Below are 27,695 nucleotides of genomic sequence, written 5' to 3'. Positions count from 1 at the left end.
GGAGAAGAGAGAAATTACATTGAAGGACTGTTAAGAGATATTAAAAAAAATGTCAGTAAAAAATTAGTGTGTATTATTTATGAAATGTCTCTTGTATTTAGTAGTTAATGGCTATTTGCAATTCACACAAGACATTTAGTTGCTTAAGTATTTATGGCAATATCTGTAAAAAATATCTCTACCAATATCTGACTTGCTCACACACACACACACACACACACACACACACACACACACATACACCTGAAAGTTCTCCTTCGTGACAAGATCTATGAAAAATGCATCAGTGCACTATCAATCAAAATCCAATGATAAAACAATGGAAAGTCCATGATGGAATACCAACAATACTTCTAGCATTCTTTTCATTGTGTCTGTCTGCAACTCACTGCCTACTCTATTTAGTCAGCAGCAATCTATGCTTCCCATGTTGTCAAAATCCAATGATAATCAATTCATGTTCAAAATTCATAGTGTTGCACATTGACAGCTAGCTAAAGTGAACATGTTAAGAAACTGTCAAAACAGATATCAACAACATGCTGTGAACTTTGAGTTCTTGCATTAGTATGCAGTGACACATGTCTAAGAACTGTATACTGCAGCTTTGTGTATTCAGGAATCAGCTATGATTTAATTTTCTGGAGAAATAGTGTTTAGAATGTACAAACAGTTTTCAAAATGCAAAAGAAAGCATTGAAAATCATAACAAAAAACAGTAAGTAGGCCCACTGCAGAGAATTATTTAAAATGTTAGGTATTCTGAATATTCTCAGCCTTAGTGCACATCAAGAAAAATGTTGAAATTATAGCACAAACAGCAATATTCATAACCACAGAACAAGATCAAGCCATTATCATTATCTAGACAGGAAAAATAAGCACAAGATACAAAACAATGTGTTTTATCAACCGTATAATAAACTACTGTAGGAAATCAAAGGCACAAATAACACACACCCATTCAGAAAAGCTCTTAAAGTGTATTTACAAGAGTGCTTAATAAAAATGTATGAAACTGATGCAAAAACCTATGTAAATAACATGAGTATTAAGACACTTTATATCTACACATATTTAAAAAGTATTATATACATAATGATAATATCCACATATTGTAAAATATCTATGAATGGCTAAATAAATAAATATTACTCTTTCAGCTCTTCAATGTATTGTTAACACAATTGTCCAATCCATGATAAGACAATAACAAAAATTTTACACAAAGTAACTCCATTTGATGCCTATTTATCACAGGCGGAAACCCCTGGACCATGGAAATGCAAGAGACATTATCCGCAATTATCCTCTTGAAGAATATCATGCTTCATTTTCCATTTTCTGTATTAATTCCATTTGCTCCTGAAATAGAGCGACAATGGAAATTAGTATTGGTAGATTTTAGAAATGAGTTTCTATCAGCTTCTGCTCTATAAATAGTACAGAAAAATGGTTCAAATGGCTCTGAGCACTATGGGACTTAACATCTGAGGTCATCAGTCCCCTAGAACTTACAACTACTTCAACCTAACTAACCTAAGGAGATAACATGCATCCATGTCCAAGACAGGATTCGAACCTGCAACAGTAGCAGTCGCGTGGTTCCAAACTGAAGCGCCTAGAACCGCTCGGCCACCCCAGCCGGCAATAGTACACACATTTTGAATATTTAATATCTCAAATCAGAGTGTCACATTGTTCACATCCCACACAGCTAATACTGATGAATTGATAGTAACAACTGGGTACATGAATTTGTGTTAGTGTGTTGTTGCATCATCTTCACAGGCACTTCATTTACCACTCCTTTTATTTTCTCATTTGTCTTTATGTGAACATCTATGCAGAACATGTTGGCCAGCTGTATTTTGTTGTGAGTACAGAGGGCTCTGGTAAATGGGGAGACGTGTGTGTTTATACTACAAAAAGAGCAAACCGCAACCTAAAGGTTTGTGTCATTCTGTCAAGCACAGTGTAACACATTTAAGTGGCTAAAAACTGTAGAAGGAGACCAAAGCTTGACTACAATAAGCAGGTTCATGTGGATGTAGGTTGCAGTAGTTATGAAGAGACTTGTACTAGCATGTGGTGCAGAGTCAAAAAAGTCTTTGTACCGAGGACAACAACAATGGCATATACAATCAGTCACTATTTGCAGGTGAGGGATTGGATTTATTTGTAGGAAATGGGATATACGGCAGTAGTAAGCCACTGAGGGATGGAGGCTACCCATCTGGATCACAAGAATGTTATGTATTAAACAGAACACTCATACAGGGGGTCTAGTCAGTCGCATTGTCCAGCTCACACTAAAGTTGTGTTCACTGTCCCAAAGTGCTTCCACAATGCTTGAGCCGAAGGTGTTTGGACGCTCTGGGATGAATGTCCCCACAGAGCCCCCAGCCGGGAGTGTGAAGCACTGTGGGATGTGGTGACTAGTCTGCGTCGACAGGTAGGGGAGTGCCAGGCAATGTCACTGTTTGCGGCGGTGGCACAGGTGCATGTGTGTGCCATGTGTGACATTTGCAGAGGGCCTGATTAGACAGTCTCTTGTGGAGAATGCGGGAGCATACTTGACCTATCACATCATAGCCGGCACTTGCACTATACATGATTGGACCATTTCTTGTAGAGGAAGGAGCATATGCTGTTCACACGGTTGTCTGGTGTGGCCATGCTGTGACACTGGAGTTGTGGCCAGATTGGGCAGCTCATGTGGAGATGCAGCAGCAGTGCATAGCTCTTGTGGGGGCTGAAATGCTGTGTTACATTTGTCAGTGTTGTGGCTGTTGAGGTTGGCATTGTCATCGACATCGTCCAGCGATGATGGAGGAAATCCGTCTTTCAGTATCCATGCCGGTGGAGATGGTTCAGGGAGACAGTTTCTCCATACAGCACTTCAGTGAGTGAAACCTGAACGTCCTGTTTATATGCACTCTGTATGCCTAGTAGGACACATGAAAGTGCCTCAGTCTGAACGATGCTTTCAGTGTTCCATGCCACCTCTCCACCTGGCCATTGCTTTGTGGGAGGTAAGTAGTGGTGTGCGTATGGTCGATCCCACAGAGGCAGCAAAGAGCATTGAAAAGGGCTGGCTCTAACTGTCAGCCATGATCAGTTATAGTATAGTCTGGTATGCCAAAGCGCTCAATCCATAGTCTGACAAAAGTTCATGTGATGGGGTCCACTATGATGCCTGAAAGAGGCCGCATCCACCCAGTGAGTTGTTTGTTCTGTCAGCGGCAGAGAGAATCTAATGAAATCCTTGGGACTCAGGTAGTGGCCTGATGATGTCAATGTGGTCATGTTTGAAACATGCTGTTGGGATGGGAAAGTTGCGTAATATAGGTTGAACATGACACCCGGGTTCGCTTTGTTGGAAGGATAAATGGCAGCACACCCAGTGGAGCCAGCCACATTTTACATTATGCCACACAAAATGATCTGTAATCAGTTGTGTTGTTGCCTTGGTGACAGGGTGGCTGATGTTGCGAAGTTTGTCAAATACTCCGTGTTTCCTCCAAGAGACATCACAGAGTAATATGGTGGTGTTGAAGGCAAAGTGTGATTTTAGGCTAGCATTTTCACCAGTGTGTAGCTGAGTGACGGCAGGACCATGTCTTTGTTCTTGTGTCATATGTTCATAGCTGATTATCGGGATACTGCAAAAATATGTGAGAAATAACTGGCGCCAATTTTTTTGGTTTTGTGCATGTGTTGGATGTTGGTCATGTATTTCCCGATTGCTGACCATTTTGACTGCATGGCTGGGAGACTCTTGGAGAAAAATCAGTGGTCATAGCACACCATATACAATCTGCTCAAGAACTACTTCAATTGCGGTGTCACTCGCATCTACTGTAAATGTCAATTGCACATCTGGTTGAGGGTGTGCCAATGTAACAGCTTGAACCAGGCAGCTTTTAGCATGGTGAAATGCTTCCATCATTTCTGGGGTCTAAGGTAATTTCCTTTTCCTGTGTTTGTCTTTGCCTTTCAAGGCATTTGACAGCAGGATCTGCAACTCAGCTGCCTCTGGAAGACATTGGTGCTAGAAGTTGAGAATCCTGAGGAATAGTCAATAATCCAACAGCAATAGAGTTTTTTAAACCTTGTCAAGGAACAAGAGTGGCAAGATGTTTATAGTGCTGATAACATAGATGATAAATATAATGCTTTCCTTAAAACATTTATCATGCTCTTTGAGAGTTGTTTTCCATTAGAACATTCTAAACGGGGGTACTAGACAGCCCTGGTGGCTGACTAGTGGGATAAGGATATCATGTACAACAAAGCAGGAATTATATCAAAATGTTAGAAGTAGTCACAATCAAGCTACATTAGCCTATTACAAACAGTATTGTAAGGTGCTTAAAAATGTTATTAGGAAGGCAAAGAGTATGTGGTATGCAAATAGAATAACTATTTCACAGGATAAAATTAAAACCATGTGGTCAGTTGTGAAGGAAGTGTCTGGTCAGCAGCACAAGGTCGACAACATAAAGTCAGTTCTTAGTAAAAATACTGCTGTTACTGATAAATCAGTTATATGTACAGTATTTAACAATCATTTTCAGAGCATTGCTGGTGAATTAAATAAAAATGTAGTTTTTACAGGCTATCGTATAACTTTCTTGGCAAATGCCTTTCCAAGATTGATGTCTGAAATTCTCCTCTGTGATACGGACAATGGGGAGATTGAGTCAATAATTAAATCACTGAAGACTAAGGACTCTCTTGGTTATGATGAAATGACTAGCAGAATATTAAAGTACTGCGCTGTACATGTTAGCCCTGTATTTAGCCATATTTGTAATTTTTCCTTTAGGAATGGTCAGTTTCCTGAATGATTAAAGTACTCAGTAGTAAAGCCTCTTTATAAAAAAGGAGAAAGGGATAATGTACACAATTTTAGACCTAATTCTATGCCATCAGTGTTTGCTAAAGTTATTGAAAAGGCTGTGTATGTGAGGATAATTGATTGTTTTATATTACATGATTTGCTATCAAATGTACAGTTCAGCTTTAGAAGTCTTTTAACAATTGAAAATGCTATATTTTCTTTTCTCTGTGAGGTACTGTATGGGTTAAACAAAAGGTTTCAAACACTACACATTGTTTTTGATTTAACTAACGTGTTTGACTGTGTTGTTCACAACATATTGCTCCAGAAGTTGGACCATTACGGGATACAGGGAATAGCTCACAATTGGTTCACCTCTTACTTTAGCAACAGACAGCAATGTTGAGAATGGTTGCACTGTGGGCTCTGAGTGGGGTACAGTCTAGTGTGGGGTGCCCGAGGGATCAGTTTTGCGGCCACTCCTGTTCCTTATTTATATAAACAATATGCCTTCTGGAATTACGGGTAACTCTAAAATATATCTGTTTGCTGATGACACTAGCGTTGTAGTAAAGGATGTTGTGTGCAACATTGGCTCGGTTTCAAATAGTGCAGTTCATGACCTAAGTAGAAAATAAAATAGTGCTAAATCACAACAGGACTCAGTTTTTACAGTTTCTAACACACAACTCAACAAAACCTGACGTTTTAATTTCACAGAATGGGCATATGATTAGTGAAATTGAACAGCTCAAATTTCTAGGTGTTCAGATAGATAGTAAACTGTCATGGAAAGCCCACGTTCAGGATCTTGTTCAAAGGCTTAATGCTGCCATCTCTACTACTCGAACGGTATCGGAAGTGAGTGATCGTTCAACACAAAAATTAATCTACTTTGCTTATTTTCATTTACTTATGTCATATGATATTATATTTTGGGGTAGCTCTTCCCATTCTAAAAGGATATTTCTGGCTCAGAAACGGGTGGTTCTGGAAATAAATCGTGTAAGTTCACAAACCTCTTGTCGACCCCTGTTCACGAGTCTGGGTATTTTGACCGTGGCCTCTCAATATATATATTCCTTACTGTCATTTCTTGTTAACAATATTAGCTTATTCCCAAGAATAAGCAGCTTTCACTCAGCTAATACTCAGTAGAAATCAAACCTTCATTTGGAATGGACTTCCTTAACTCTTGTGCAGAAAGGTGTTCAGTATACTGCTGCATCCATTTTCAATAAGCTACCACTCAAATTCAAAAATATTAGCAGTAATCCATGCGCTTTCAACTTGAAACTGAAGAGTTTCCTCATGGGTCACCCCTTCTATTCTGTCGAGCAGTTCCTTGAAAAATTAAGCTGATTCTTGATGTATTGTTGATTGTGTTTACTTTAAATTATGGATTGACTTTTTTGGTTCATAAACATTATATTTTTATCTGTTATTACTTTTATGTTGTAATTTCATATACTGACACGTTCCATGACCTTGGAGATTTGCTCCTCAATTTGGTCCTACGGAACTTGACGTGTAAATAAAAACGAAAAAATAAACAGTTGTTGTAAATTGTTTTTGCTATGTACTGTGAAGTTAACCTATGATTATTTTGATTTAGCCATAGAGGGCCTTTTTGTGTTATATTACATGCAGTGTTGCAGAGTTCATTGTTTGACAGGTCACAAAGATAAGTAAACCTCTATAACTCATTTGTGTAACTTTGTTACTAATTTGTTGGAGTGTTGTAGAACCTTCATTCTCCTATCATGTTACTGTACCGTGGGGTATAGCTGTGTAATAGTGGCAGGGAGAAACTATCTTAACCATGTACGGCACCAGAAACTGTTTCACAAACTCACAAAGTCGGCCTGCCATGACAACAGTGGCAACCCGGCCTCCACAGCAGTAGCGGCAAGGCCTTTACAAAACTGTTGACAAGGGTTTACAAAAGGTGGCACATGTAAAATGGAAGTTGTCTGCTATACCTGAAGAGATGAAAAAAGACAGAGGAAATAAGGAAAGTGCAGGAGTGCACGTATGCATACAGCTGAAGACTGCAGTGCATGGGAAAATTCTAGTTGAAGCCCTTATCCAGCGGTGGATGTCAAATGGCTGGTGGTGATGATTATTTTTAACAAAAGTATTAGTTTCCATATACACTGAAGTCTCAGTAACATCAACCAAATTTACAGAATGTGTAATAAATTATAAAATTTCTATGAATGCATATTGGCAAACCGTTTAAGTCAGTCGGGCATATTACAGTACTTAAAGGTCAAATTGCTACCACATGCTACACACTTAACAACTTCAGACTGTAGCTTCTCATATCCTAGAACAACAAATTTTGTACATGTGTACCCAATAATTAGTCACAGCCTAACCTTCTTGGGAACAAATGTGCAGAATCTACCAACAATCTTTGTACTACAAAGAATGATAATACAAGTAACAAAAAGTAGAAATGGAAGTCACTACACTAACTAATTAAAAACATTGGGAATCCTGAAACAGTAATGTGGATAATTTTCCTTTATATAGATCACTGTCAGTATATGAACAGGGGAGTAGATTGCAGCACCATTTATATCCCTATAAAAAAACAAAAGAAACTCCAAAATATTGAACTAAACTGCCCAAAAACAGTCTTGTGCTTCCAGCTTATATGCAAACTTGTATGGGATTAGATTCGAGGAGAGCAGGGAACGAAAGACTTGACTGGGAAATGGAAACAATACAGTAACAAATAACAGGCAGTTATTTTGAAAGTAAGCTGCTGGGTAACATTCAGTGCCTTGATGTTCCATCAAAAGGTCCTAGCCACTTTCAGTTGGATTCACGTCAGCAGATACTGGAGACTGTTCCATTTGTTTGATGCCTGTCTCCTGCAGGAAGCTGTTCGCAAGTTGGGGAAAATGTGCACATGAATTGTCATCTTAAATTCCATTGCCAAAATGGCAACTGTTGGGCTGGACAATAATTTGCAAGTACTGCCTTCTTTTTTTTTTGAGTCATCAGTCTAATGACTGCTTTGATGCGGCCCACCACGAATTCCTCTCCTGTGCCAACCTCTTTATCTCAGAGTAGCACTTGCAACCCACATCCTCAATTATTTGTTGGATGTATCCCAATTCCCATCTTCCTCTACAGTTTTACCCTCTACAGCCCATTCTAGTACCATGGAAGTCAATCCCTTATGCCGTAACAGATGTCCTACCACCCTGTCCATTCTTCTTGTCAATGTTTTCCATATATTCCTTTCCTCGGCAATTATGTGGAGAGCCTTCCTCATTCCTTACTTTAACAGTCCACCTAATTTTCAACATTTGTCTGTAACACCACATCTCAAATGATTTAATTCTCTTCTGTTCCAGTCTTCCCACAGTACCTGTTTACTACCATACAATGCTGAGCTCCAAATGTACATTCTCAGAAATTTCTTCCTCAAATTAAGGCCTGTGTTTGATAATATTACAATTATCTTGGCCAGGAATGCCCTTTTTGCCAGTACTAGCCCACTTTTGGTGTCCTCCTTGCCAACTTCTTACTGCACTTAAATTACCCTTGACAGCAAATGGGAAGGGTCTGACATCCAACAAGATTTTTACCAAAAACATGACCGACTCACATCACTGTTCAACCTGTGGGACCCCAACCAGAGTTGTGCAATGGAACCTGAGGGCCAATGCACTCATCTAGGACACTCACCAGGCATCTAGTAAACCCCACACTCATCGGTCAAGAGAACCTGATGAAATTGATCCAGGTTCCATTCCAGGAGTTCCCTTGCTGGGGGTTTGTGCTGCAGCTCATGATAAATGCCTAGAGGCCTAGCTCATCACGTGGAGATAGTTGTTGATTTTCTGGGTCTACATAGTCATAGAGTCATAGTAGTTGCCTCCAAAAAGCAGCTTGCAGTTTTGTTGCAGTTCACTAAGATCATCTATGAGCCAATTTGTAGATAGTGGTCATCAGCCAACACTGTTAGTCGCATGTGATGACCATGATGCAGATATTCACTGTTTTTGTTCATGGTAGTGGCTGAATGTTCAAATGATGGTGCTGTGGTGCACAACAATTTGGTAGCTATAAAGCAAGTACTGAATGTTTCGTGTTTATGGTAATGGTTGAATGTTTGAATAACATTGCTGTAGCGTATACCATTTCAGCAGGCAGCTTTCCATTCTTAGATTCCTTCTTGCTATAAAGTGGCAATGTGACCTGCGCTAACAATGGAAACTCCAGGCAGAAATGTCAACAACGTAAGAAAAGACAGATTGCTACTTACCATGTGGAAGACATGTTAAGTTGCAGACAGGCACAATTAAAAGACTCTTACATAAAGCTTTTGGCCACAGCCTTCATCAAATGAAAGAGAAACAAATGCCGTTCATACACACAAGTAAGCACACATCATACACAAATGACCACCAACTCCAGTAGCTTGGGCCATAATCATGTGATGTGGTCTCATGGTCTAAGTTTGAAATGGCACTTCAGATCATGATGAGAGGTTGAAAAGTCTGTACAAGTGGCATTGCCCAATTCACTGAGAAAGTAGGTTTACTTGTGCAGTTTGCGTACAGTAAAGTTACGTCCTACTGTAATTAAAATAATTATTGATACTGCAGTTAAGTGAGTGTTGAGATCTACATTAGATCTACATCCATAATCCGCAAGCCACTTGACGGTGTGTGGTGGAGGGTACCTTGAGTACCTCTATCAGTTCTCCCTTCTATTCCAGTCTCGTATTGTTCGTGGAAAGAAGGATTGTCGGTATGCCTCTGTGTGGGCTCTAATCTCTCTGATTTTATCCTTATGGTCTCTTCGCGAGATATGCGTAGGAGGGAGCAATATACTGCCTGACACTTCAGTGAAGGTATGTTCTCAAAACTTCAACAAAAGCCCGTACCGAGCTACAGAGCGTCTCTCCAGCAGAGTCTTCCACTCGAATTTATCTATCATCTCCGTAACGCTTTCACGATTACTAAATGATCCTGTAACGAAGTGCGCTGCTCTCCGTTGGATCTTCTCTATATCTTCTATCAACCCTATCTGGTACGGATCCCACACTGCTGAGCAGTATTCAAGCAGCAGGCGAACAAGCATACTGTAACCTACATCCTTTGTTTTCGGATTGTATTTCCTTAGGATTCTTCCAATGAATCTCAGTCTGGCATCTGCTTTACCGATGATCAACTTTATATGATCATTCCATTTTAAATCACTCCTAATGCGTACTCCCAGATAATTTATGGTATTAACTGCTTCCAGTTGCTGACCTGCTATATTGTAGCTAAATGATAAAGGATCTATCTTTCTGTGTATTCGCAGCACATTACACTTGTCTACATTGAGATTCAATTGCCATTCCCTGCACCATGCGTCAATTCGCTGCAGATCCTCCTGCATTTCAGTACAATTTTCCATTGATACAACCTCTCGATACACCACAGCATCATCCGCAAAAAGTCTCAGTGTACTTCTGATGTCATTCACAAGGTCATTTATGTATATTGTGAATAGCAACAGTCCTACGACACTCCCCTGTGGCACACCTGAAATCACTCTTACTTTGGAAGACTTCTCCCCATTGAGAATGACATGCTGCGTTCTGTTATCTAGGAACTCTTCAATCCAATCACACAATTGGTCTGATAGTCCATATGCTCTTACTTTGTTCATTAAACGACTGTGGGGAACTGTATCGAACGCCTTGCGGATGTCAAGAAACATGGCATCTACCTGCGAACCCGTGTCTATGGCCCTCTGAGTCTCGTGGATGAATAGCGCGATATGGGTTTCACACGACCGTCTTTTTCTAAACCCATGCTGATTACTACAGAGTAGATTTCTAGTCACCAGAAAAGTCATTATACTCAAACATAATACGTGTTCCAAAATTCTACAACTGATCAACGTTAGAGATATAGGTCTATAGTTCTGCACATCTGTTCGACGTCCCTTCTTGAAAAGGGGAATGACCTATGCCCTTTTCCAATCCTTTGGAATGCTATACTCTTCTAGAGACCTATGGTACACCGCTGCAAGAAGGGGGGCAAGCTCCTTCGCATACTCTGTGTAAAATCGAACTGGTATCCCATCAGGTCCAGCGGCCTTTCCTCTTTTGAGCAATTTTAATTGTTTCTCTATCCCTATGTCGTCTATTTCGATATCTACCATTTTGTCATCTGTGCGAAAATCTAGAGAAGGAACTACAGTGCAGTCTTCCTCTGTGAAACAGCTTTGGAAAAAGACATTTAGTATTTCGGCCTTTAGTCTGTCATCCTCTGTTTCAGTACCATTTTGGTCACAGAGTGTCTGAACATTTTGTTTTGATCCACCTACCACTTTGACATAAGACGAAAATTTCTTAGGATTTTCTGCGAAGTCAGTACACAGAACTTTACTTTCGAATTCATTGAATGCCTCTCGCATAGCCCTCCTCACACTACATTTCGCTTCACATAATTTTTGTTTGTCTGCAAGGCTTTGGCTGTGTTTATGTTTGCTGTGAAGTTCCTTTTGCTTCCACAGCAGTTTTCTAACTCGGTTGTTGTACCACGGTGGCTCTTTTCCATCTCTTACAATCTTGCTTGGCACATACTCATCTAACGCATATTGTACGATGGTTTTGAACTTTGTCCACTGATCCTCAACACTATCTGTACTTGAGACAAAACTTTTGTGTTGAGCCATCAGGTACTCTGAAATCTGCTTTTTGTCACTTTTGATAAACAGAAAAATCTTCCTACCTTTTTTAATATTTCTATTTACGGCTGAAATCATCGATGCAGTAACCACTTTATGATCGCTGATTCCCTGTTCTGCGTTAACTGTTTCAAATAGTTTGGGTCTGTTTGTCACCAGAAGATCTAATATGTTATCACCACGAGTCAGTTCTCTGTTTAACTGCTCAAGGTAGTTTTCAGTTAAAACACTTAAAAAAATTTCACTGGATTCTTTGTCCCTGCCACCCGTTATGAACGTTTGAGTCTCCCAGTCTATACCCGGCACATTAAAATCCCCACCCAGAACTATAACATGGTGGGGAAATCTACTCGAAATATTTTCCAAATTATCCTTCAGGTGCTGAGCCACAACAGCTGCTGAGCCAGGGGGCTTATAGATACATCCAATTACCATGTCTGAGCCTGCTTTAACCGTGAACTTCACCCAAATTATTTCACATTTCGGATCTCCGTCAATTTCCTTCGATACTATTGCACTTCTTATCGCTATGAACACACCTCCCCCTTTACTGTCCAGCCTGTCTCTGCAGTATACTTTCCAATCTGAGTTTAGGATTTCATTACTGTTTACGTCTGGTTTCAGCCAACTTTCTGTCCCTAGTACTATGTGGGCATTGTGACCGTTTATTAATGAGAGCAGTTCTGGGACCTTTCTATAGACGCTCCTGCAGTTTACTATTAGCAGATTAATATTGTTATTCCCTATTGCATTTTGCCTACTCCTACCTTGTCACGTCTCAGGAGGCATCTTGTCGGGCCTAGGGAGGGAATTCTCTAACCTAAAAAACCCACATGTGCACTCCACACATACTCCGCTACCCTTGTAGCCGCTTCCTGCGTGTAGTGTACGCCTGACCTATTCAGGTGGACCCTACATTTCTCCACCCGATAGCAGAGGTCGAGAAATTTGCACCTCAGATCTCTGCAGAATCGTCTGAGCCTCTGGTTTAAGCCTTCTACTTGGCTCAAAACCAGAGGACTGCGATCAGTTCTGGGAACAATACTACAAATAGTTAGCTCAGATTCCACCCCATGAGCGAGGCTTTCCGCCTTCACTAACTCCGCCAACCGCCTGTACGAACTGAGGATGACCTCTGAACCAAGACGGCAGGAGCAACAATATCAGTCGGGTGCACCCAGTGCTCTCTATCGCTGCCGGCAGGGCCTCCTCCACATATCGGATGAGACCACCCAGCAAGCAGACAGAGTGAACACTGGCCTTCTTCCCTGACCTTTCCGCTATTTCCCTAAGGGGCTCCATCACCCGTCTAACGTTGGAGCTCCCAATAACTAATAAACCCCTCCCCCCATATGCCTGCTCGGACCTTGCTGAAGGAGCGGCCACATGTCCACTCACAGGCACAGCGGGTGATGCCACATGGCCAGCCTCCACAATGACCCTCCGCCTCTTGCACCATGGACGCCGCTGAACCCACCACTCCCCTTGGGGTGAGGGTGGCCCGGTACCCGCGAAGATGTCTCGACAGCAGGGACAGTGGGTGAAGCATGTAACACCTGGGGTGTACCATGCGATGCACCAGACTCCCCACTGCTGCTACACTCTGAGGCAGCAACCTGTAGACGGCTGACCGCGGCCATCAACACGTTCAGCTGTTCGCGAACAGTGGCCAGCTCCTCCTGCTTCCGTACACAGCAGTCACACATCCTATCCATCCTAAGAAATCAATTTACTGTAGAGAGTTACTCAACTTTTAACTAGACTGCTAATTCACTAAAGGCGGCTGATAGTTGACTAAACTGTGGTTACTAGACACTTCTTGTAGAAAACAATGAAAATAGCACTACCTGTCTCTGGACTGTATTGAAAACAAACACTAGCACTACTGGCACTATGGTTGACTAAAGGGACTCTCTCTGACTGTATTAAAAACAAACACAAAATCTATGGAACACTATTACTAGCACTCGACAATTAAAGCTTCCTACAAGCAAAAACACACGGAAGAAGAAGTGACAAGTAAGAAAAATACAGTTAATACTTAAATTAACGTAGCTCGCTGCACAGCAGAAGTGACGCAGACGGCAGTTACGACAACACTGTTGCAAGCAGAAATAAATAACTTTCTATGTTATATAACAATCAATATAATCAATTATTGACAATATAATGTAAATGGATAAATAAAAAAAATCTCACCAAGCAGTGATAAGTCTCATCCCATCCAGTAAGTCTCCCATGACCGGGGTACTGGGTGACTTTTCTGAACTGTACCCCTTTCCCTAAACCTCTCAAGTCCTTTTCCTTCACCTCTCTTCCTTCCCCCTCAACTCTTCTGCCAGAAGAAGCAGCCAGTGGCTCTGAAAGCTTATAAAAGTTAAACCATTTTGTGTGTGTATTCCCCTACTGCTGCTTGGTGAGTAAATTTTTTTCTCTCTCCATTTACATTATTTTTACCTTGTATCATACACCTGAAGCACTAAATGTAAGCCTAATTTATGCTGCTCATCATCATCATAATCATCATCATCATCTTGGACAGTTTCCAGCCTCTGGCCGGGTCTGTTTGGAACATAAGCCTCTCCATCATCTTGCCACCATCTTTCCATCTTCACTTTGGTTGAGTCTGATCCTTTCTTCTGGATGCATTCCTCCACTCTTTCCAGCTAGCTGTCTCTCGGTCTTCCTCTTAGTATCTTTCCTTCCAGTTTCATCTTGTGTATCCTCTTCTCCTCCATTTGCTTAACATGCCCATACCATCTCAGCCTTGATTTCTCTATCTCCTCCTGTAATGGTTCCAACTTCACAGTTTCATTAACTCTCTGATCCTCTCATTTCTTAACCTGTCTATCTTTGTCAATCCAATACTGTTCCTCAAGAATTTCATCTCACTGGCTTGTACTTTACTTTTCTCTCTGCCTTTCATAACCCAGGTTTTGGATGCATATGTCAGGATTGGGATATAGTATGACCGGTATAAAACCTTTTTACTGATTTGGGGTACATCCTTGTTCCATATCAGGCTTCTGACACTCTTCTGAAATGCTTCTGCTTTTCTGTCCCACTCGTTTATTTCTCTATTGTTTCTTCCATCTTCCTGTATCAGGCTTCCTAGGTATTGGAAACTCTCCACTCTCCTCAAACATTCCCAACCAATTGTTATTCCAGTTGTTCCTCCCTCCTCTGTTCTTGTTGTGATAGTCATCTCACTCTTATTTATACTAAATTTCATCCCATGTTCTTGTACTGTTCATTTCCATACATCCAGCTGCTCTTGTATTTCCTCCTCCTTATACCCCCAAATCATCAGATCATATGCAAACACCGTAGCTTTCATCTTTCCTTCACCAATTACTTGTGCTACTGTACTCATTTTATCATCCATCACTACAATGAAGAGTAATGGTGAAAGTGCACTTCCCTGCCTCAAGCCATTCTTCTGTTCAGTCCTAGCTGATCTCTCTCCTCCCAATTTCACAGAGCTCACACTTCCATGGTACATTTCCCTTATCCTCCAAATACTCTGTTTTGCTACTCCTCTGTCCTCCAGGGGTTTCCCCACATTGCTTCTACATAACTCTCACACACTTTTTCAATGTCCAGGAAGGTCATTAGTAGATCTATTCCATATTCACAATGCTGTTTCTGCAGTTGTCTTAGCACAAAAAATAGATCCACCCTGGACCTTCCTGTTCTGAAGCCGTGTTGCTCTTCTCTCATCCCTCCTTCTAATTTTGCCCGAATTCGTGCTTCCAAAATTTTCTCAAAAATGTTTGCACAATGACTCATCAGTGTTATCTCCCGGTAGTTCTTGCACTCTTTCCTATTTCCCTTCTTAAAGATTGAGACAGTTATTCCCTTCTTCCAGTCTTCTGGGATCATCTCCTGTCCCCACACAATTTTCATTACTCGACATAGCCATTGTATCCCCACCTCTCTTGCTGTTCTCATCATCTCTACACTTAGCTCATCCAGACCTGGTGACTCCCCTCTCTTCATCTTGTTCAGTGCCTCTTCCACTTCTCTCCATGTAAGGTCTTTTTCTATTTGTTGTTCCTCCTCTTTTTTCCTCCTTGGCTTGATCCTCCTCATCCAGGTCTCCATTTGGGTTCAGGAGTTCTTCAAAATACTCCTTCCACATATTCTTGAGTTCCTCCTTATTCTCTACATCTTGGTCATTTTTGTTCACCTTTCGGTCATGATCTCTTGTACCGTTCTTCCTCTTACTTTTAATCATTCCATATAACACCTTTTTTGAACCTTCAATATCCTCCTCCTTTATTCTGGTCCAGTGTTCCATCCACTTTCTTCTCTCCTCCACCACCACTCTTTTTGCTTCTTTCTTTCTTACTTGATACTCTTGTCTCTACTGTTCTCTTCTGGAGCCATACCCTAAAGGTTCTATTCTTCTTTTGTACTACGAGTATATCCTTTGTTTTATCATTCCACCAAGGTGTTTCTTTCCTACTCTTTTTGTTGCTTGTGCTCCCACATATTGCTTTCACCACACTTGCTAATGTTCCCTTGAATATATCCCATTCCTCTTCTACTGTTTTGGTTCATCCTTTGGGATGCTTTCCTTTACTACTTGTAGGTACTGTAGCTTGCTTTCTTCCTCCTTCAACTTCCATACCCTTATATGTCTTTCCTGGTTTTCTGTCCCTCTATTATCCATAGTCCCTCTCAGGTTCGTTACCAACAAATGGTGGTCACTCTCCAAGGCCTTTGATGGTATTACCTTAATGTCAAAGATGTTCCTACTTATCTCACTATCATACAGGAAGTAGTCAACTATCGACTTTCTTTTTAAGTCTTGACTGTACCAGGTAATCTTGTGACTCTCTCTTTTCCTGAATCAAGAGTTTCCAACCAGCAAGCCAGTCCTTTGACAGAACTCCAATAGTCTTTCAACTTCCTCATTTTGCCAGCCCCAACCTTCTGGTCCCAGCACACTTTCACAGCTTTGTCTTTCTCTTCAAATGTGTGTGTTTAAATCCCCCATTACTATCACATGCTTCCTTCCCATCTGCTTCTGCATTTCCTCTTCAAACTCTTGCTTCTCCTCAGAAGTGCAACCCATCTGCAGCACATGCACTTGTATTGCCTCTATGGTTGTCCCCTTGAGTGATCTTCATCACCCTATCACTTATTCTCTTCACTTCCTCTTTCAATACATCTCTTACTACTATTCCCACTCCATTTCTCTTTCCCTCCTCACTTCCATTCCAGTACAGTCAGTATCATTTCCTCAGTTCTCTCCTTCCTTCTCCTTTCCATCTTGTTTCAGGTAACCCCAATAGGTCTAACTTCCTTCTATTCATCATGTTTATCATCTCCTCCACCTTTCCAGTAAATGTTTGTATATTTAATGTTCCAAATCTTAGTCCCTGTTTATAGCCAGTTCATCATCGATTAAATCCGCTGCTCATAAATAATGAAAATTCATGTAGGGTAAAGAGTGTTAAGTGACTTAATTCTATTTTCAATTTTGTAATCTGTGTTGCAATGTGTGATAAGTGTGAATGTTGCTGCATGAAAGTCAAAGAGGGAATGGTGTGTGTAGACTGTGGGTCAGAATGTAACTGGGGTGCCTGCAGTGGAGAACTGGATGGGGAACTCAGCAAGGCTCTTCTATGAAACTGTAGGGTTTGCAAAAAAGACAACAGAATCACTAAGCAGGAGGCAAAGATCTGTCCCCTTCAGGCTCAGTTAGTTCACTCAAGATTTGAACTAGATAGGTCAAAGGGGGAAAAAGATTTTGGGAACTGGGTAAAGGTAACAAACAATGAGCGAAAGGGGAACAGCTCATCAACTTCATCTACATTTGAGCTAACAGTATTGAATAAATTTGACTTGTTACCTGAAGTAGGAAGGGAAGAGCCTCATCCAGCTGTAGGTCACAAGAGTGAGAAGCCCCCTTCTAGCAAAGAAACTCTATGTAGGTTAGTACCGAAAGAGAATAGGAAGGAAAGGCTCTTGTTGCTAGGTTGTAGATGTGTGAGCAGTGTAGGTCAGATGTACAGGACAAATGAGGGACAGGATACCAGGTCAGAAGTATTGTGAAGCTAAGTGCTAGACTTAGCCAGGTGAAGGACGACATGGGGACTTTGTGAAAAGTTTTTGGCAAAGAGTATCAGTTTATTTTCGTGGGTGGAGTGGGGACATCCTGGCTAAGAACTGTTATTAAAGCATTAGGGTTGGTGTGGATGCAATAAGAGTTGCAAATTCCAGACACCAATGTGAGTTTTGTGGAGGTGCTGCAGTGCCATGATGGGCCCTGGGATAACACTGCTGCGAGTCATGAGAACACTGAGTTGAGCAGGCTGCTGCTCACTGAAATGAAATCTCGTATGAGTGAAGTGCCTGTTGCTACAACTGGGAGATGAGGATATATTAGACAAGGTCTACACCTAAACAGGAGAGGGAAAGATAGATTGTCTGAGGGAGGGGGGCACCATCACACATACAAGACACTGTGGTTACTGTGTCAGAGGGGTATTTTTTTTAGGTTAGAATCAGGATTCAGGAACCCTGTTTTGAAAGAAATGAAAATAACAGAAGAGCCTCACAAAATGCTTACAAATGCACAGAAAAGTAAGGTTAGATTATTTCGCCAAAATATTATATAAGAAGAGCTTCTTGTCTGTTTGGAAAATTTGGAGATCTCTGAAAAGATAGACATCCTTTGCCTGCATGATCACCACTTAATAACAGGGTTAAATAAATGACATATAAAACGTTACATGATAGCAGCTTACTCAAGCAGAACTAATATGGAAAAGGAGAAATTGTTACATAATTTAAGACAGAACATGAGTTCAAAAACATTGAGACCAGTAGATTTTGTAGTGATCAGCACACAGAAATGTGTGCTTGTGAATGAATACTGAAAAATATTTCACTTTTAATCGAATGGTATACAGGTCCCAACTGGGGAATTTTGAACTGTTTATGGGTTATCTGGGTTCCTTACTGTGCTACCTGTGGGTCAGCATTAAGCAGTTAATATTCGGTGGTGACTTCAATGTCGATTTTTAAAAGGATTCTGATAGGAAAAATGATATGGAAACCTTATTTGGATCCTAAAATTTGATCTCAGTAATTATTTCCCAAAACAGGTTGATAAAGATAGTAGGACACTAACTGATAATATTTTCTTTGGTGACACTCAAAGTAAGAAAATAATTGTTTACCCAGTAACAAATGCTCCCTCTGATCATGACACAGAGTTAGTTGGGATAAATAACATAAAGCCTCAGTGGAAATCAGTCAGAATAATTAATGAGTCCAGGATGAATGTTTTTAAGAACTTTTTACAGATGACCTGAGATGAAATATATAATGAACTAAATGCTAGCATAAAACTTAATCTATTCCATAATAAATTCATATCATTATTTGAAAATAGCTTTCTGCATAAGCTAATCAGAAAGGACACTAAACAGTAAAAAACTATGGATCATTAGAGTGATTAAAGTACCTTGTGAAAGGAAAAGGGAAATATATCTTTTGCCAAGAACAAGTAGGGATCCTACAGTAGTTGCACACTACAAAAACTACTCAAAATTACTAAGAAAGGTTATTATAAAAAATCAAGGAACATGCACACAATGTCAGAAATCAGTCATTTCGACAACAGACTTAAGGCTACATGGAATGTAGTGAAACGTCAAACAGGACAACCAGACATGGTACAGGATAACATCACTACTGAACTGAATGGAAGGGTCTATGAATGATGAGTCACATGTAGCAAGTGTATTTAATAATCATGTGTAAAAGTGTAGTAGAAAGCATAGGGAAAAACTGTTCAAGAGAAAAATCACAGCAGTATGTTGAAAAAGCAGCTCTCATAAAATTCAGTCGTATGTATGTATCACCAAATTCTCCTCCTGAAACTGAGAAAAATTATACATTGTCTCAAAAGCAGAGGCTCACCTGGTTTTGATGGTGTCTCCAATAGAGTACTAAAGATTTGTTTCCTCATAATATGCCTAGTCTTATCTGAAATATGTAATGCATCAATAACTCAAGACATTTTTCCTGAGAGACTGAAATATGCTGTTGTTAAAACCCTCTTCAAGAAAGGTGATAGGAGAGATGTCAATTAACTACCAACCTCTTTCACTCCTGACATCATTTTCCAAACTTTTTGAGTAAGTGATGTATTCTAAAATAGTATCTCACCTTAGAAACAATAATATCCCCAGCAAATCTCAGTTTAGGTTTCAGAAGCGTTTCTCTACTGGGAATGCCAAATGCAGAAAGTTTTATTAAGTAACTCAACCAATATACTCTGTGGGCATAATTCTGACTGGGGATAAATCAAGTATGGGGTTTCCCAAGGCTCAATCTTAGGTTCCTCATACATATAAATGTTCTTCCATCCAATACACAACAAGCAGAATAGTTCTTTTCACAGATGACACTAGTATTGTAATCACTCCAGGCATACATACAGAAACAGAAGAAATGGTAAACTATGTTCTTAAAAGTATCATTGACTGGTTTTCTGCAAATGGTCTCACCTTCAATTTTAGAAAGACAACATACTCAGTTCTGTACATATGGGGGTACTACACCAATGACAAGTGTTAACACATGGTGAGGAAATAATAAATAGGGTGGAAATTTCAAAATTCTTATAGGTGTCCATGTTGGTGAGAATTTAAATTGGAAAAAAAACACATTTGGGAATTCCTAAAACAACTTAGTTCAGCTTGCACTTAGAATAATTGCAAATCACGGGGAGAGACAAACCAGTAAGTTGACATATTTTGCATATTTTCATTCAATAATGTCATATGGAATAATGTTCTGGGGAAACTTATCTTTAGGAACGAAAGTCTTCATTGTACTGTAAGAGTGATGCTCACCCATGATCATCTTGTAGATTTCTGTTCAAGGAGTTGTGCATTGTGACTAGTACTTAGTATACTTATTCCTTTATGAAGTTCATTGTAAATAATCCACTACATTTCAAAAGGAACAATGATATACATAATTACAATACCAGAAGGAAACATGAAATTTACTGCTCCACATTAAGGTTGTCTTTCGCATAAAAAGGGGTGCACAACGCTGCAACAAAAATTTTTGATCACTTACCGAGTGACATAAAATGCCTAACAGACAGCAAAGTAAAACTTGAAAACAAACTGAGAAAGTTTATCCCTGCTAACTCTTTCTACTCTGTAGAAGAATTTCTATTACTGTAATGTGTAAAATATACAGGAACCCCTTCAGTGTGAGGTTGCAAAAGGTCGATGATGTTTATGGCATTTGACACCGCACATATTGTCTACTATCCAACCACCATATTGACTGCTAATGGCAAGTGGTGGGGGGGCAGGGGGACAGGGGGGCGGGCACGACTCGAGGTATCCAATGCTGAGCACAGCATGAGGCTATGGAGCGTAGCTGAACTGCTTAGTCGATGAGTAATTCACAATAGTGCTACAGTGCTAGTGGCACTGATACAAAACAGAGCAATGACAACAATAAACAAAGCAAATGAGAAAGAAATGGCATATGAAATATTAACATTTCTGCAAAATGAATCAGGGGAATGTGTGGTGTCATATATGCTCGACTGTGCAGACAATGTACATGAGGAGCACAATGATGATGATGATGATGATGATGATGATGATATGTGCTGAACAAGTGAAAGTGATACTGAAACAGGTGTTGAGCAAGGTAGTTCATCATCTTGTTGAACAGTGAGTCAAAAATCCTGTCTCCAGTGTAATGTACTAAGGACAATCATTCTCCAAAAAGTGAGTACTAAACATGATTATGTACATGGAAAACCAACTGCAGCATTGTAAAAAAACTTCTATGAACAGGGTTTGAATAACTTCACAGCAGTATGACCATGTGATACATAAGAAAAACTATTTCAAGGATGCTCAATACAATTTATAGGATGTGCATGATAGTACTACGTTATGCACATCAAATTGTATGTGGCACAGATTACAGTGATTTCAAGGGAAGCAGTGTATGGCTGCATAACTTCAAACAGTCTACAGAACTGGAAGATTTAAGACAGTGAAATTTCAAAGAAAGTGTTAATTTGACGATGCACAGCAAACTGCGAAATTAGCCTGAAAATTTGTAGATCAGATATACAAACTTATCTTATCATTCAGTAAGGAATTTGTTTTCAACTCCAGCCAATCAGAATTGGAAAAGGAAATGCATATGAAAGGAAACCTGGAAACTAGCAGTACAAAGAGAGTTGTATCAAGATCAACTAACAACAATGGCTTAATGCATTCATATACAAGTATGCTGACTGTTAGTCTGGATGGTAAATTGGCTGGGAAGTTATTTATTGTGCTGCAAGAAGCTGGGGTGCTCTGTACCCTATGAATCTTTCTCGTGTGTGATCTTGCAAGGGCAATAGGGAATATTTCCATCACAGCAAGTAAGAGTGGGAAAACGGGTGTAAGAGTACTACAACTAAGGTATTGGTAGTGCTTTTGGCCAATAGCTGGTCAAAATAACTTGCTTTTGCTTGATTCCTGGTAAAAATCATACTCCTTTGGAGCAAACTATCCCTTCTGAAAGTGTGTGATATTGCACTTTATACCACCTGGAAGTACTGGACAAATTCAGCCTCTGCATGTTTGTTTTTTCCATGTGTATAAAACATATTACCATACTGTCTGCAACTATGCTGTTGAGACTCACCGATCTTTCAAAGTGCTGCCGCACAGTTACGCGCGTCCTCTACATGTGGCGCTGTCTGCCAGCCATGCAGCAGCAGCACTACCTAAGCGGCCAGCCAGCCAGCGCCCGCTAGACTTGGACTCAGTTATGATTTCACCGTTAAAGTGTACACACGTCTTACTCTGTTTACTTGATCTGTGACTTCATGTATTGCATCGTCCTTGAAATATATTTGTTCAACTTGAAGTTATAACAACTGGCGAAGAGGTAGTGAATTTTTCTTTTTCATCGTTGACCCACATGTTTCCTTGGCTACTTTAGAGCAACTATTGCAAGGTCTCATAGAACAGCAAACACCTCTCACAAATGCAATTCGTGATTTCGTCGCGGCATCCAATGTGGGGCGTCTCTCGTCACTGTCTCTACCTCCTTTTCCTCCTTACGACGAGATGGCCGAAGACTGGTCTGATTACGAAAAATGTCTTCGACAGCACTTCTTGGCATTTCATGTCGCGGACGACCAAACTTGTAAGTCTCTGTTCCTTTCATGGATTTCACCTCAAATGTATCAGTTGTTGTCACAATTGGCTCCTTTGAAAGATCCTGCGTCTTTGTCCTTTGCTGAAATGTGCTCACTTCTGTCCGTCTATTTTCAAAAGCATATGCATGTGGTAGCCTCTCGTGTTGCCTTTTATCGTTGTCAAAAACACCCGAATCAATCCTATTGGGCTTGGGCTGCTGAACTTCACAGCATCAGTCGAAAGTGTCAATTTGTTACTGAAGTTCACAAAGAATCCTATGCTGATTCCATGGTACGGAATGCTATTATCTGGTTGGTTCCCGCCAAAGAAGTTAGGCAACATGCCCTTCAGTTGGCAAATCCGACTCTAGATGAAGTCCTATCCATCACTCAGTCTTTTGAAATTTCCCATGCCGCTGGAGCGCAAATAGAGGCATGGGGTGACGTCAGGGAACTACAACCTCTGTGCACTGTTGACGAAGTGTGTGGCGTGTCTCCACCGGCCAACGTGGCCGCAGTACACTCCCAAGTGCAGCCTCAGCCTAACCGTAAACAAACCTCTAAGAAACTGCAGCAAACCCCACGGCAACTTCCTTCACATCTGCGGTGTTTTATGAAACATTCACGAGAGAATTGTCCACAACATTGGGCCATGTCACAAACGCAAAAAAAAAAGGGTCGTGTGTCATCCGTTTGCAAATCCGACCACATACATGAGGTTCTTGAACATGACGCTGATTTTAATTCTGTGTTGTCTGTCAATTGTACTTCTTCCCTTTCAGTGAAGTTATTCCTCACTGTCCAAATACTTGGTCGAGATGTTCGCATGCAGGTGGACACTGGTTCTGCTACCACTATCATCAATTCTCAGAAATATCTTCAGTTGAGCAACTAGGCAATTACGGACTTACAATAAACAGAAGATTTCTCTCTTGGAACAATTTGATGCTGAGGTATCTTACAAATCTGTCGTTCGCACTGTTCCCATAATTGTGGTCTACCATAGTAACACGGAGAATCTTTTTGGTTTCGATGCCTTTCGAGTTTTTGGGTTCTCCATAGATGACTCCATCAATATTGTCTCTGATGCTATTCCTTATGCTCAATTGGATTCCTTATCGATGACATTTTCATCTCTTTTTTTCTCCTGGATTAGGCCGTGCAAACAACTTTGAAGCTCATATCACGCTCAAACCCACTGCTCGGCCTAAGTTTTTTCGGGCTCAGCCCATTCCTGTGGCCCTTCGTGATCAGGTCAAACGGGAGCTGGATCATCTCACTGCATCAGGGGTCTTGCTTCCTGTCACTTCCAGTGAGTGGTCCTCTCCTGTCGTCGTCGTTGCTAAGCCAAATGGTGATATTCGTCTCTGTGGCGATTTCAAAGCCACTGTAAATGCTCAATGCCTTATCGACACTTACCCTATGCCTCGACCTGAAGAATTGTTCACTAAACTTGCTGGAGGCCAGTATTTTTCTAAATAAGACCTGTCAGAAGCTTATCATCAACTTCCTCTCGACGCTGCTTCCCGGCAGTTTCTGGTCCTTAACACGCCTTTCGGCCTCTATCAATACCAACGATTGCCATTCCGGGTTGCCAATGCCCCTGCTCTCTTTCAGCGATTCTTGGAACAATTATTGCTCACTGTCCCTGGGTGTATAAATTACATGGACGACATTGTTGTCACTGGCTCCACCACTGAAGAACATCTTCAAAATCTCCGCACACTTTTTCTCGTCTTACAGACTGCCGATCTTAAGTGTAATCTTCAGAAATCAAAATTGTTTCAGGCATCTATCACGTACTTGGGGTTTCAACTCTCTCGGGATGGTATTTGTCCGCTTCAGCAAACTGTTGCTGCGATCCATGCCCTTCCTCACCCTACATCTGTTAAGGAACTGCAGGCCTTCTTGGGGAAAACAGGATACTATCACAGGTTTTTACCGTCTGCTGCTTCGGTGGCTCAGCCGTTGCATCGCCTGTTGCATAAAAACGTGCCTTTTCACTGGTCTACGTCATGCGATGCAGCTTTCCAGAAATTGAAGTCTATGCTGAAACAGGCCCCGTGCCTGGCTACTTATTGACCTGGCCAACATCTTGTTCTTGCCACAGACGCCTCTCAATACGGGGTCGGTGTAGTCCTTGCGCACCATTTTTCTGACGGTTCTGAACAATTCATTGCTTATGACTCCAAAATGCTCACGGATGCCCAACAAAAGTATTCTCAAATTGAAAAAGAAGCTTTGGCCATTATTTATGCTCTTCATAAGTTTGGTGTTTTTCTCTATGGATCCAAATTTCATCTTGTTACAGATCACAAACCACTTGTTTCCTTGTTTCATTCATCAGCGTCACTTCCCAACAAGGCTGCACACCGCCTCCAGCGTTGGACTCTTTACTTGTCTCGTTTCAATTATGAGATTCATTTCTGGCCGACGGTTCAACATGCAAATGCTGATGCACTGTCTCGCCTTCCCATGGGTCCTGATTGGCATTTGATAGGAACGAACTTTTGTGTTTCCACTTGGATGTTGCCGAGCAGCGGGTTGTGGACGAGTCCCCCATCACCGGGGACCAGCTGGCGGCTGCTACGGGTTCTGACCCTACCCTCTCCTGGGTTTCACGCTGTATTCCGAAGGGTTGGTCAGATCGTCCGTCCGCTAAGACTTCTGATCCGTTGCGGAACTACTACGCTTTGCGTTACTGCCTCGCGGCTAGGGATGGTGTTATCCTCCTTTCCACCGAAAATGCTTCGCTGCGTGTTGTGGTACCTGCGTCTTTGCGTGCTTCAGTCTTGCGCCTCCTTCACCAAGGGCACTGGGGTGTCTCTCGCACAAAATCTCTGGCGCGCTGTCATGTGTACTGGCCCGGCATCGACTCTGAAATCGCACACACGGTCGCTGCCTGCGGCCCTTGTGCGTCACAGGCCACCACCCCGAAGTCATCTTTGTCACCGTGTCCTTCGCCAGAGAAGCCCTGGGAGCATATTCATGCTGACTTCACGGGACCTTTTTTAGGTACTTATTGGCTTCTCATTATTTACGCCTACTCTAACTTTCCTTTCACTGTCCGTTGCACGTCGCCTACCACCGCGGCAACCACCAATGCTCTAGCTCGCATTTTCTCTTTGGAAGGCCTTCCCTCTACTCTTGTTACTGATAATGGACTGCAATTTGCCTCTTCCGATTTTGCGGATTTTTGTGCCCGTCACGGTGTCATGCATGTCACGGCCCCTCCGTTCCATCCACAGTCAAACGGTGAGGCTGACCGACTGGTCTACACATTTAAGGCTCAGATGAGGAAACTCCTGACTTCCTTCTGCTGCTGATGATGCGCTTCTCCAATTTCTGGCTTCTTACCGTTTCACCCCCCGTGGGCGACCACAGCCCGGCTGAGCTCTTACATGGCCGACAGCCCCGCACGCTACTTCATCTTCTGTGGCCTTCCACCTCACGGCCGCGGGTGCCTTTGCTTGGCCGGTTCACTGCCGACGACCTTGTACGGGTACGGGGATATGGCAGGCAGCCAAAATGGAGTCCTGGCCGCACCTTACGACACCGTGGCCAATGCCTGTATGAAATCCAGATGGACACGGGTGTTGCAGTGCGTCATTCGGACCAGCTTCGACCTCATGTGCCGGCAGCGCCTGTTCCAGATGCTGCTACACCATCTTCGGCTCTACCTGATGCTCAGGATACTGGAATCTCTCATTACTCACAACGCAGTCCTCTCACCATCATATCGGTGCCAGTACAAGAACTGACGCCACCAGGAGTCGTGCCCATGCAGGAACCAGATGACCATCATCTGTCGGAGCAACTCTACTCGCCTCCTTCTCCTATGGATGCCGACACATCGCCCATGTCTCCTGTTATAACAACCGGACTTGCCACAACAGGCAGATTGGGGCACGGGGCCCCAGCAGATTCGACCCCCACGTCTCCTGTCGTCTCGACCCGTTATTATTAAGGACACTTCTGTCCGTACGGGAAGCCTCCTCCTCGACACTTTACGGCCAGTTAAACAACACCTATGGACATTAGCAATCTACAGGCCACCTCCATCAAGACCCGTGCAAAAATTCAAAGGGGGGAAAAGTGTTGTGACTCGCCAATCTTTCAAAGTGCCGCCGCGCAGTTATGTGCATCCTCTACATGCGGCGCTGTCTGCCAGCCGTGCAGCAGCAGTGCCACCTAAGCAGCCAGCCAGCCAGCGGGTGCTAGACTTGGACTCAGTTATGGTTCAAATGGCTCTGAGCACTATGCGAATTAACTTCTGAGGTCATCAGTTGCCTAGAACTTGGAATTAATTAAACCTAACTAAGCTAAGGACATCACACACATCCATGCCCGAGGCAGGAATCGAACCTGTGACCATAGCGGTCACGCGGTTCCAGACTGTAGCGCCTAGAACCACACGGCCACTCTGGCTGGCGGACTCAGTTATGATTTGTACACACGTCTTACTCTGTTTACTTGATCTGTGACTTCATGTATTTCGTCGTCCTTGAAATATATTTGTTCAACTTGAAGTTAGGACATATGCCTTATGCAGTGTCACAATAAGCTCCTAGACAGACTGTTCTGCATTTGGTTGCATCCACCACATTCCATCAGTTCTTATCAACCTGTTACACCAATATGTTTCTGTATGCAGTCTTTAAGAGTGGATACGTAGCTGAATGACCTGCATGGTTTGTACCTCCCAAGAAGCTCACCTTCGATCTAGATGATACAAACGTTTGTGATCACTGTGGCACACCATTTTTCATTCAATGTTCATGGTGCAAGTTCATAGTTTGTTTTGAAAATTTCTTGAATGTTGACAATGTCCATTATGTTAAGTATAATACACACATACCATAGAAGGTTGATCTCTGCTCCTCCCAGACACTCATTTTCTGTCACCTTCATGATGTACATTGTGAGTCATTAGCAGCTAGTATT

At 41.7% G+C, this 27,695-nt stretch overlaps 1 protein-coding gene across 1 annotated transcript in view; it reads right to left on the bottom strand.

The window, feature by feature from the left end:
- Positions 1-1,234: 1,234 nt before the first annotated feature.
- Positions 1,235-27,695, bottom strand: part of LOC126149548 (33 kDa inner dynein arm light chain, axonemal-like) — a 126,622-nt gene continuing 100,161 nt past the window's right edge. The window contains exon 6 of the mRNA XM_049915821.1: positions 1,235-1,365. Within this exon, the coding sequence (XP_049771778.1) occupies positions 1,324-1,365 (42 nt within the window). The 3' untranslated portion in view covers positions 1,235-1,323. The remainder of the gene's footprint in view (positions 1,366-27,695) is intronic.

Source organism: Schistocerca cancellata, chromosome 2 (assembly GCF_023864275.1).
Source record: "Schistocerca cancellata isolate TAMUIC-IGC-003103 chromosome 2, iqSchCanc2.1, whole genome shotgun sequence".
In the NCBI taxonomy this organism is placed as follows: Eukaryota; Metazoa; Arthropoda; class Insecta; order Orthoptera; family Acrididae; genus Schistocerca; species Schistocerca cancellata.
The sequence above is the reverse complement of the archived record's forward strand: the minus strand, read 5'-3'. Positions and strand labels throughout refer to the sequence as shown.